The sequence below is a fragment of the Sus scrofa genome, chromosome 6 (genome assembly GCF_054392235.1).
Source record: "Sus scrofa isolate SSC_HxYL_T2T_F1_AM1 chromosome 6, Sscrofa_HxYL_maternal_Yorkshire_Landrace_v2.0, whole genome shotgun sequence".
Lineage (NCBI taxonomy): Eukaryota > Metazoa > Chordata > Mammalia > Artiodactyla > Suidae > Sus > Sus scrofa.
This window is the reverse complement of record NC_139388.1, coordinates 111,782,247-111,795,202: the sequence shown is the minus strand read 5'-3', so window position 1 is coordinate 111,795,202 and position 12,956 is coordinate 111,782,247. Positions and strand designations below refer to the sequence as shown.

At 45.7% G+C, this 12,956-nt stretch overlaps 1 protein-coding gene across 5 annotated transcripts in view; it reads right to left on the bottom strand.

Moving 5' to 3' along the window:
• Positions 1–647: 647 nt before the first annotated feature.
• The window catches only part of GATA6 (GATA binding protein 6), a 31,799-nt gene continuing 19,490 nt past the window's right edge, over positions 648–12,956 (bottom strand). For 4 of the 5 annotated variants that reach the window (XM_005656112.4, XM_005656113.4, XM_005656114.4 and 1 more), the window contains 1 exon segment: positions 648–2,065. In XM_005656112.4, the coding sequence (XP_005656169.1) occupies positions 1,898–2,065 (168 nt within the window). In that variant the 3' untranslated portion in view covers positions 648–1,897. 5 annotated transcript variants of the gene reach the window in all.

Sequence of the window (12,956 nt, the reverse complement as noted above, 5' to 3'; positions counted from 1 at the left end):
CACTTTGAAAAAGGGAGGAAATAGAAAGGAAACCATTCTGGGTTTTTTCGTCTTTTGCTTTTTAGGGCCCCACCCTCGCGCATGGGGAAGTTCCCAGGCTAGAGATTGAAATGGAGCTACAGCTGCTGGCCTATACCACAGCCACAGCAATGCAGGATTCAAGCTGCGTCTGTGACCTACACCACAGCTCATGGCAACGCAGGATCCTTAACCCACTGAGCAAGGCCAGGGATCGAACCTGAGTCCTCATGGATACTAGTCAGATTCGTTAGCACTAAGCCACGACGGGAACTCCGTGGAAAACATTCTGTTTCTGGGCTACAGAGTGTATTTCCTTCAGAGGGAAAGAAACTCTGGACTTTTTTTAAATGTTTTTTAAGGATTCGTCTTAAATAGAATGCTTATAATTGCAGATAATATCATATAATACTGGGTCCTTTTCACTTATAAATTGTCCCCAATGCAAACTGAAAGTCGTAACCTGGCTCCACGTGCCAACTTCAAATGAATCAGGGTATCAAACAGCTCCAAAAGGACATTTCATTGAAAGGAAAGCCGTAAGGCAATTTGCAAACATCACATGCACTTATTTTATATGAATAACTATTGCCACATACAGTATCAAAATGAAACTATAAGGGAAGGAATTCACTGTACAGAAGACAAAAAAAAAAACCCTTTTTATTTTTAAAACTCTGGTGAAACAGGTTTCCATATGACATCCCATTAAAAAAAAAAAATTAACGTAAACCAACCTGCTTGTGGGTTAGTCACACTATAAAGACGTCATCATAGTGTGTACAGATGCCTAGAGTATTTACAAATGTTATCTGTTAGGTAGTAAAGTTTTGTTGCCATTTTTCCAGCACATGTTCCACAGTAAAATAAAGGGGAGATCCTGGTGTTCTTGTACAAAATTCTTAACAAATGGATAAAGGCAATTTACCTGAGAGAAGATTTGTTCTTGAAATATTTTTCTTTTCACCATTGGAAATATAAAAATGGGATGTAGTTGTAAAAGAAGCATAAGAATGTCTAAGTTTACATTTTTTTCTTTTAAATTATTTAAGTACCATTAAGTTAAAATGTCTACATTCATTATAAAAAATGTTGTTAAATCTTATGCAAATGATTTAACACTGATTGCTGCAACGCAAATTGCACTTTTTAAAAAAATTATTGTATACATGGAAGAAAAATATCTTGTTTGCTACCCTGTTTACAAATTCAGACTGACTTCGGGTCAGTCACACAATGTGAACTTGGAAAAAACGTCAGTCACAGTGTATGTTACAGTTACGGTGCAGTCCTGCAAACTGGGTGATACTTTTGACAAGAGCGCTCTTGAACCGACTCAGCCTCCAGAGGTGTGTACCAAACGAATGGTCTTCTCCATAAACGCACGTGGAATCTGGGGCATGGAAAAGGTACGGAGAAATTCGGGAATAACCAAAGCTGATCAGAAGAAGCACATGATTTGGGGCAATACGCATAAAACCCTTGTTTTAAAAATCTCTCTCAATATTCCTTAGCGGGCATGGCCCCGGTCTTAGTCCCGGTTTCTGGAAGTGGCACGCTGGACATCTCTGGTCCACCCAGAGGCAGGCTGCCTGCAAGTGGCCGTGGCTGTGGCCGGGGAGGTGGCGGCATACTGTGGACGCCACGGCGGCCCTCCCCGGGGATGAGTTCCATCTTCTCTCTGGGTCTCCAAGACGGGGCCTGGGTGGTAAGACAGAGCGAGCCTCTTGGGAGATTCTTCTCTTTCAAATAAAGGCACAGAAATCATGTGTCAGAGGAAAATGTCCCATCAGCATCCTCGGCCCAGTCTGGACTGCATGACAAGGAGATCGGTGAAGGTCATGGGGGCCTCGGTGGCCTCCCGCTCCCCGAGGCCGGCTCAGGCCAGGGCCAGGGCGCACCAGGAATCCTGTCTCACCGAGGAGGTGACTTCAGCCGGCGAGGCCAGGCTGACACCTATGTACAGCCCGTCTTGACCTGAGTATTTGAGCTCGCTGTTCTCGGGATTAGCGCTCTCCCCCGTGCCAGACATCACCGAGGCGCCTGCCTGGTGGAAGAGGGGGATGGAGAGAAGGGAAGAGACAGTTACCATAAATGTGTCATTTGGCTCCCCTAGGTAAACACATGGGCACAAGTGCGCCGATGGTGAGGCCAGCAGAGTTGCTCGCCAGGTGCTGTGGTAACACGGTCCTAACACTGGCGGGTTCAGCTCTCAGAAAACACCTCCTGTTCACATCATTCACTCAGGGTAGGAACCACCCGGCAAGACGAGCAGTTGGACAAGGGTAGGAAAGGAGAACTGGAGGAAACCCATTTGCACAAAGTGCCAAACTCTCAGATCTGACACTGAAACCACACCACGTAGGTAAACAGGCCTTAAGGATGCCCACACAATCTAATCATTGCAAGAGAAAATGCAGAACACCACACATACACACACACACACACACACACACACACACACACAGCAGAACCACTGGGCTCAGCCGTTCTATCAAAGTCTAAGAAGGAAAGATACACAGTTCAGCAAGGCCTGATAAATGAAATTTTTGAGCACTGACTTCATGGAAAATTAACCCATGCATACATGGACTTTAATTCGTTCCAAGAAGAATGGGCCATGTTTGAAGCAGACCACATGATAAAGAAAATGCTAATATCCCCTATCTGTCATAATCGTGGCAATTATTTCTTAACGCAAAGGTCACCTTTCTCTTGTTTCATTTATTCCTTCCATCCATCCAAATAAGCAAGACCAAAAAGCAAACATGATATAATTTAGTAGAATCAAACCAAAATAACTAAAATCATGTTTAGACTACGATTTGAGAAAACAGTTGCACTTGACTTTTTTTTTTTAAATCTAGCCATAATCACAAATTGTAATCATGCTTTTTTTTCCTTCTACAAGCTCTGAAGCCAATTATTTCTTCCCAGCTTTCAGGGTTCCATTCCATAAACTACCAGACACTTGTTTTTTGATGCAGGTAGAACATTTTGAACTTTTCAAAGCATTCCTTTTTTACATACACAATCCCATGAAATCCTTAAAACATCCAGCTGTCTGGCCAAATTGATGTTACATCCACTTCAGAGAAACACTGGGCACCAGACACAGAGCAAGGCGAATGGAAGGTTCCCAGAGCCCCCGTGGCTCCGCTTGGGGTCCTGGAAGTAAACGTGGCCCTACCCATTCCCAGAGAAGATCTGGTTTTCTCTCTAATCCTCACAATAACCGTGTTTGTCTGGGAGACAGGATTTCAGGAGCTCTGACCATGGAACTCGTGTCTGCCCCACCCCAACTTCCTGCCAGCTGGACAGACCAAATCTGGTCACTCCACAGGTGACCAATCCTCCCACTTCCCAGCAAAAATGAAAGGTTTGTGAAAATCCCATGACAACAGTGCCCATCTCCCCCTGCCAACTCACACCTCCTTTTACATAACACAAACTTAAAGACACATCGAGGCTCTGGGTGCCTAAAAAGCAAGTTTCACAAGCTCATTGACTTGTCTAAAATTTAAAATCGATCCTTGTGAAAATTCTGAAACTGATGAACTGATCCCGTCCCACTAAAGCTATGAATTTCATTACAGGTGGTGATTACATTTAGCTCAGAACCACTGCTATAAGCAAACTCAGCATGGGTCTTTTTTGGGGCGGGAGGCAGAAGTTCGAGGGCCAGGGAGTGAATGTACCCCATGGCAGTGACCTGAGCCACAGCAGTGACAACACCAGATCCTTAAACTGCCGAGCCTCCAGGGAACTCTAGCATGGATCTAGATTTAACTCCCAAAGAAATAAACAAAAGGATAATATTCCATTAGAAAGAGTCTTTCAGAAAAGAGTGACAGAGTGAGCTCCCTTAAAACTGCTGCTTCACACCAGCCATCTATTCATCTACCTACTTCCAGTAAAAAGCACATCTGCATTTATCTGACTAAATTGGACTTTACCACAGCAAGGGCTATTTCCTGAAATGGAGAGGGGGCCTGGACTGCCCCAGGAAGCAACCCCCCCACCCCTGACGAAAATGGCCAGAAGCCCTGAGACAGCAGAGGGCTCACCACCAGTTAGCAACAAGCAACACTGCAGGGTACCTCTGAAAGCCAGGCACTTGGACTACAAGCCTGGAACTGTTCTCCCAGGTTACTCGCGGAACGAGGACACACACACACACTCACTAGCACAACACTGTAAATCAACTATACTTCAAATTTTTTTAATAATAATAATAAAAAAAGGAGTTCCCCTTATGGCTCAGAGGTAATGAACCCGACTAGTATCCATAGGACGCCAGTTCAATCCCTGGCCACTCAGTGGGTTAAGGATCCAGCGTTGCCGTGAGCTGTGGTGTAGACAGAAGACGAGGCTCAGACAGGGTGTTGCTACAGCTGTGGTGTAGGCCAGCGGCTACAGCTCTGATTCGACTCTTAGCCTGGGAATCTCCATACAACACAGGCGCGGCCCTTAAAAAAAAAAAAAAAAAAAAAAAAAAAACAGAAAGAAAAGGAAAAAAAAGGACCAGTTAATAGACAAAGAGGTCTGTAAAGGAACTGCAGAGGAAAAAGGATATTGGAGGTGGCCACAGGCAGCCTGCAAGACAGGACAGCCTGGGCTTTCAAATTCTCCCTGGGTTCGGCCACCCACTGGGTGCTGTCCCCTCCTGTGCCCCACCTCCTCGGGAAACTGGCCCTACCCCAAGCTTATTTGTGACAACTGGGTGAGCAAATGTTTGCAGAAGCGTCAGGATGCCTTGCCGTGGTAAACATTCCATAAAGGGAAGCTATTGTTGGTGGTGAGGAAAGGGTGCTCAAAATTGGCAGCATGCAGGATGTGGGGAGGCCCATTCACCAGACAGGACAGCGCAAAGGGAAAGATGTTAAGCAGTACATCAGAGGAGCCTCTGGGAGAGAGAAGCTGGGTCTGACCTAGAACTTTCTGTGCCTCAGTTTCTTCACCCAGAAAGTAGAAATAAAGAGGCACCAACACCAGGAGGCTGTTGCAAAAATTAGTGTGTATTAAACCCCTGCAAAAGTGTCTGACAAGGAGTTCCCATCGTGGTGCAGTAGAAACAAATCAGACTAGGAACCATCAGGTTGCAGCTTCCACCCCTGGCCTCGCTCAGTAGGTTTAGGATCTGGCGTCACCACGAGCTGTGGTGCAGATCAGACACGGCTCGGATCCCGAGTTGCTGTGGCTGTGGTGTAGGCTGGCAGTTGGAGCTCCGAATGGACCCCTAGCCTGGGAACCTCAATATGCTGCAGGTGTGGCCCTAAAAAAAAAGTGTCTGACAAGAAAAATACTACACACATTTTCAATATTATTAAAGTGAGGAATCATGGCCCTCATCGAATCTCCAGCTAAGTTACTGCCATCACCGGATGGGAGCAGCCCTAAGAATTCAACCAGAGGTTAAGTGAATACCATCTCAACAATGACCTAAATCTCACCATCCCTGACAGCTCTGAGCAAACAACCAGTTGCTTCTGCAGCCCCTTAAAAGGCTCACAGGCTGTTTTTAAAATAAGCTGCCTTAAAGAAATCTTAACACCTTATACCTGAACAACAGTCTCAAAAGCTACGGTTGAAATACCTACTGTCTCTTTTATTCAGACAAGAATGTGAAGCTATACAAGAGGCAAATCCCAAATTACATGAGTGGTGAGTTTAAGAAAAAACATCAGCTCATTTGAAATCAAAAGCAACACCTGAGTTTGGTAGAAGAAAAATAGAGGAGGTCCTGCTGTGGCACAGCAGGTTAAGAACCCAACAAGCATCCATAAGGATGCACGTTCAATCTCTGGCCTCACTCAGTGGGTTAAGGATCCAGCGTTGCTGTGAGCTTCAGTGTAGGTTGCAGACATGGCTCGGATTTGGCATTGCTGTGGCTGTGGTGTGGATCAGCAGCTGTAGCTCCAATTCTACCTCTGGCCTGGGAACTTCCATATGAAACAGGTCCAGCCCAAAAAGAAAAGAAGAGAAAAAAGAAAAAAAGAGCCATACTTGTGCCCAAGGTTTGAGAACCCTATTTTTTATCTATTTATTTTTATAGCTACACCCACGGCATATGAAGTTCCCTGGTCAGGGACTGAATCCAAGCCACCGCAGCTGTAACCTACACCACAGCTGCAGCAACACCAGATCCTTAACCCACTGCACTGTGTGAGGAAGTGAACCAGTACCTCAGCAGCAGCCCGAGCTGCTGCAGAGACAGTGCCCAACCCTTAACCCGCTGAGCCACCAGGGCCTTATTTCTAAGTGGGGACATAGTACTTCAACCTGAAATGCTGCAACGTACATACATCATACATCAACAAAAAATTATTTAAAATTTTAATTCTCGACAAATAATGAGATTATCATGAATGGAGAGATCTGATGGGACTGATAGCCTGGTCCCCTGTCCTGGGCTGGGCTATATTCTGGTGCACACCTTAGAAGGAGTTAATTGAGCCATCAAGAACTTTATACTCAGGAGTTCCCATGATGGCGCAGTGGAAATGAATCCAACTACCATCCACGAGGATGCAGTTTCAACCCCTCCTGGCCTCACTCAGTGGGTTGGGGATCCAGTGTTGCCGTGAGCTATGGTGTAGGTCGAAGATATGGCTCAGATCCTGCATTGCTACGGCTGTGGTGTAGGCCGGCAGCTGTAGCTCCAATTTGACTCCTAGCCTGAGAACTTCCACATGCCTCCAGTGTGGCCTTAAAAAACAAAACACAACAAAAAACTTTATACCCTATTTAGCTCTGTCATTTCATTTCTGGAAACTTGTTAAAAGGGAAAGAATTCAAAGGGAGGGAAGGCTTCCCCACAGGAAGACATCCATTGCAGAGTTACTTAGAAGAGTGGAAACCATGGAGATAATCTAATGCCATTTTTTTTCTTTTTAGGGCCGAACCTTCCACATAGGGCAGTTCGCAAGCGAGGGGTAGAATTGGAACCATAGCTGAGGCCTTCACCACAGCCACACCACACCCCAGCTGCCATCTGTGACCTACACTGCAGCTCGAGGCAAGGCCAGATCCTTTAACCCACTGAGCGAGGCCAGAGATCAAAGCTACATCCTCATGGATACTAGCTGGATTCTTAACCTGCTGAGCCACAATGGGAAGTCCCTCTACTGTCTAACAATAGGGGATGGTTCGGGAAAGCAAGGGACATCCATTGAATGCACTCTTTACGCAATTATTAAAAATAGTAAGATACTGTAGCAAAATGGAAAAAAACCCTGTAATGCAATGTTAAGTGAAAAGCAGCAGGATATAAATTCTAACGAGGTCATAATTATGACTTACCCAGGCACATGCAAAAGTATCGCAGAGGAACCCAGGTGCAGGGTTGGGGACAGAGGGCCTTCTGAGAGGGCCCAAACTATTAGCCATCCACTCCTTTCTTTTGAATGTTTTAACTGAAGGGCACAGTTCAGTCTAAAAAAGTAGATGTTAGCACCAGAAATAGGAGACACCAGCACCTGAGAAATGAACCAGCCTGGACAGAGGCATAAAGAAGCATGAAATATAGGGAGGAGTCACAGTGGAGAGAGGTCCCCACACACCCCTAAAGTCACCTCCATAAGCTGGAAGCCAGCCAGCCAGCCGTGTATGCATGAAACATGCTTCCAAGGTACGTGAATACAGCAAAAGCAGTCCACGATGGCTTCATCAGTGTAACCTGAGCTCTCGAAACTGGCGTTCTAACTGCAGAAGTTTAGAATTTGCACAGGTCTCCTTAAGAATCCTGGCTTGTCGGAGTTCCCTTGGTGGCTCAGTGGTCAACAACCCGACTGGTATCCATGAGGACACGGGTTGGATGCCTGGCCTTGCTCAGTGGGTTAAGGATCCGGTGTTGCCGTGAGCTGTGGGGTATGTCGCAGACAGGGCTTGGATCCCTCATTGCTGTGGCTGTGGTGTAGGCCCGCGGCTGTAGCTCTGATTCAACCCCTAGCCTGGGAACCTCCATATGCCGTGGGTGCAGCCCTACAAAGACAAAAGACAAAAACAAAAAAGAAGAAATCTGGCTTGTCATATGGTTCATTTAAGTGCCTTTCCCTCAATGGGGCTATTCCATAGCTACCTCTGGAGAATCAGTTCAACTAGGGGAGAAGATCAGAAATAACTTATTATGACTCTGGACCCAGCAAGTGGGTCCAGGGCCATAATACACACACACACACACACACACACGCACAAGCACACGCACACGCACACGCACACAGTATCAGCGTCAACTGGTCAAACTTTTCCCACGTCGAGTTAAATGCTTGAAAGGATCAGAGATTGCAGACATCTCAACATTGCCAAAGCAGGCACGTCACTAACTTAAACCAGCCTAATCCCCAGAAAGTTCCCGAACAAAAGCAGGGGAGAGCTCCAAACGCCCACAGCGGAGCCATCCTTCCTCCTTTCGGAGGCAGCTCAGGCAGGCGAGGTCCTGGCTCCTTCTCTGATCAAAGGGCAATAGGAGGGTGGAGCAGAAATCTGGTCTGTGTTTCCACTCACAGCTTATCGGCCCTCCACCCTCCCAGAGACTACTGAAAATGGAGGCACTTCCTGCTGAGAGAACGTGTTATCAGCCCCGACCCAGCCAGGGCTTAGCACCAAAAGCAGCCCGGGTTAGATGGGAGCAACTGGCTGGATTCCTCCCTCTTAAAGGAATAAATGACTTCAGGACAACTCGCTGCCGCAGACAGGGAAAAGCACCACAGGCCTGTGATGCAGCACAGCTCTCATCTTTTAGATCACCCAGATTGCTCTCCTGTGACAATGAGCCTGTGCTCACTTTCCAACCTGTAACTGAAAAGTCAGGTGTTTCTGAACTCGGACCATCCATGCCCAGCAGGGTCTGGCTCGCCAACAGTGTTGGCTCTTTCTTTGCCTTTACTCGCCACATCCCATAATAGGCAGGCCCAGAGACGGCCTCCCGAGATACCCACACGGCAGCTTTGGTAAAGCGACACGTGAGAGCCAAGGGACCCTAAAAGGACAGAGCCCTTCCAGAAGAATAGCAGAGGTTCTCTGGCTTGTGAATAAGCAATAAATTTCATTTTTGAGGAAGAAAACCAAGAAGGAGTCCGCTGGGGTGTGCTTGAGCTGCCGTGCAATCCATCCCTCTCAAGGCTGCCTTAAGTCTGGAGAAACAAAACTGGGCACCCCAGGCAGGCCGGGCCCAGGGACCAGCCCCAGGGCACAGGGCTTTGAAGTGATCACACTGGCTCCTCAGCTCAGATCCGGGCAGTCAGCTTCCACAGCCTCTGATCTGTCCTTCCTACAGGTCCAAGTTTGTGGTTCCAGTTTGTGGGGTGGGGGGTGGGGAGGGTCTCACTGCCAAGTTCTTCTCTGCTTTCCTAACCTCTAGGTTAGACCCTGGTGATGCTGGATAGCAGCCTTCCTCCGAAGGGAAAATTAAAAACCAAGAGTCAGAGTTCCCGTCGTGGCTCAGCAAAAACGAATCTGACTAGGAACCATGAGGTTGCAGGTTCGATCCCTGTCCTTGCTCAGTGGGTTAAGGATCCGGCGTTGTCATGAGCTGTAGTGTAGGTCACAGACACCACTTGGATCTGGAATTGCTGTGGCTGTGGTGTAGGCTAGCAGCTGCAGCTCTGATTCTACCCCTAACCTGGGAACCTCCATATGCTGCAGGTGCGGCCCTAAACACACACACACACACACACACACACACACACACAAAATCAAGTGTCAGCCCCAACAAAAGAGAAACCTAAAAAACCATGGTCATTTCAGTTTGAATGGAGGTAATAGGACCAGACACAAAAGTGGCCTAATGACAGCTGAGAAGGTCACACTAGGAAGACACACATACACCCAGACACACACCCAGACACACACACACACACACACACACACACACACGTTCCCGCTCCACCAGGAGGAGTGAAAACCATCCATCACAACCACACGCCTTAATTCTCCCAAACAGCTCAATAAAGCTCAAGAAGAGAGAGGCACGGTTACCCCAGCTGATGACCTAACTCGGAGCTCAGCAGAATAGTTTATTTTTTTGTAAATCAGCAAGGAAATTCCTTACTGAGGAGAGCTCACTGGCTGCCCCCTTGACCTCTCTTGTCCCTTTGGGCCTCAGCTAGTTAGTTTATACCACACCCGGGATGCTGCTCTTTTCAAGGAGGGAAAGAACTATTCTACACACATAGTCTACTCTGGGCAAAGAAGCAAATCGTTTTAAGCATCTGTACACACTCAAACAGCAAGCATGCTGTGATAAAGAAAGGCACGGTCCGAAGTTTATTATAAGTCCTCTGGGATTATCAGCAAAATACTGATGTACAAATATAAATTGCAGGGAAAAGGGTCTGGCCCACAACTTGAAGTCATTAGCATACTAAAGAAAAAATTTATCTTCTGACATGAGTCAAAATAGATGACTTTATTCTATTCAAATAAGTGATTAAAAGATCCAGAGGCAAGATTTAAAACCGGGTGGATTATGAACCTAACTTTTAAAAACTGGCTTTTTAGGTGAGGATTCGGGTTCGATCTGACCTCCCTCAGTGGATTCAGCATCTGCCACTGCTGCGAGCTGTGGCATAGGTCGCAGATGCGGCTCAGATCCTGAGTTGCTGTGGCTGTGGTATGGGCCGGCAGCTGCAGCTCCGATTCGACTCCTAGCCTGGGAACTTCCATATGCCATGGGTGCAACCCTAAAAATTAAAAAAAAATTTTTAAGGGGGGGGCGGTTTCAGGAGCCTGGATGAGCATCCTCGTCTGGCCATCTCTACTAGAAAAACTGCACCTGGTCCAACAACCAAGCCACATTTACAAGAAAGCAGTATGAAGTGCTAAGAATCATAATGAATGAAAAATTGTTGCTATCAGGGAAATAAAAGTAATTAAATATGGTAATTTTGACACAATAGCTTTATATCTCTAAATCCACTCCCACCCCCTGCATTAAGAAAGAAAGTAAGGATTGGTGCCTTGGGATGAAAAAAATGCCATGCAAATAAAGCACATTGCTATTAATGTCCAAAGTCCTATTTAAAACAGTGCTATTCTTCAGCTTCAAAGTGGTCAGCAGGCATCTCCCACTTAGGCTACTCCTAAGGACCAGATGGTAGAAATTACTTTTCCCCTTTAGTAGGAGGAGGAAAACAGAGGCTTTACAAAACCTTGGCAGCCTGCTACAGTCACACATAGAGCTGGGGCTAGCACCGGGCTGCCTGACTGTTTCCATCTAGCTGCTAATCTGAGAAGCCCCGAGAAAAAACTTCAGCCCACATTCAGGCTTCACCATGAATCAAGTGACTAAACCTAACGAGAGCTTTAAATTAGAAGTATGTGTGTTTAAGAGGATAAACATACAATTCTAGAGCATGTGCACCAGCTCTGGAGAAGCCATGCCATGCTAAAAACTACCCAAAGGGGCAGTACAGCACGGAAATTATCATTTAGACATTGTCAGATAATGACTTGGAACTGTTTACCCCAAAGACTCCAACAGGACATTGAAATCAACACCTGATATTTGTTCAAACTTTTCTTAAAATCTGAGGCCAGTAAAACAATCTCTTCATGCTCTGGCTCACAGTCTCTGCTATCCTACCAAGACAGGTAGCTGAATTATGAATGATCACATATGTCAACACCTGTCTTGGGAGATGCTTTTTAAAATTATTGAAATTTCAGAGACAATTAACAGATAGGTCGAAACACAGAGCTAAGAGATTGTATTTAATTCATATCCATTAGATCTTCATATTGCTAGTAACTCTTTTGGCAGACACCCATGAAATGCATAATAAATTACTTTTGTTCCAGTAAAGGAATTCATTTTCTTCGAAGATTCATTTAGCAATAACATTTCAGAGCATTCTAAGCCAGATTTCTTAAAATTTGGCCACGTCTTCCCGTAACGTTATTTCATGTTTTGTGACAATTTTGTATATTCTTATAGAAGCAGGGGAGGGTTTGCAAAGTATCTGTAATCCACAAAGCAAGGTTGTATTCTTAAATGTAGCCTTCTAACCTGAGGTCATATGAAAAGATGAGTAACACTCTGCTTACACTTAAATTACCTAGAATTCTGGCTTTTAGATTGTGATAATGAGTCACTTATTAAACAAACCACAGTCCTGTGATAAATTGGGTGGCCACATTTATTATAAACTATTTACAGAGCAATACAGTTTTACTGTTTCCCAGTATACATACAGTCATTGGATATTAATGTAGCAAATGTATTTCTAGCTACTCACCATTCCCCATGACATACACACGCGCTCCATTCCCCATGACATACACACGCGCGCGCGTGCACACACACACACACATGCACGCGCACAAGGAAAAAAAGACTGAAGTCTAGAAAAGGCCTTCAGAGCAAAGTGAAAGTATGCAAACTCTACACGCTTCAACATTCCCTGCCAGGGTGACGTGTGACTTTCGTGGCGAAGGCCAAAGTGGTCAGACAAGGAACGTGAGTGAGTTATTAGAAGGGGCTGTGAAAGAAGAAAGGGAGCCTGGCACGTAAGGAGCATGAAGATAAAATGCCAACAAAATATTTATGTTCATGGCCTGCAGCAAGTGGCAAGTGGGATATTAATAACTGTGATGATTGGCTGACTCCCTGGGAGCGGTGGGAGACGTCGGTTCCAGCCCGGGCTTCAACGCGGACTTGGTTTGTGACCTTCTGGAGTCATTCTGGATCCTGGTTTATAAATGAGGCGATAATAATACCTAAATGCAACGCTCACAGACCCTCGTGGGAGATTAATGCCTTTCTGCTTTTTTAATTTAGTAAAAGATATCTTGGACTATAAACTCTGGGGAGAAAATGGACACTTTCCTCTTAAGAAATGCATTTTTAATGATTTTGTAAAAAAAAATCAAAGGCAAGTTGGACCTTTCTGAAAGTTCCAACTAACTAGCACTTAGTGTGTATGGGTTTAAATAACACC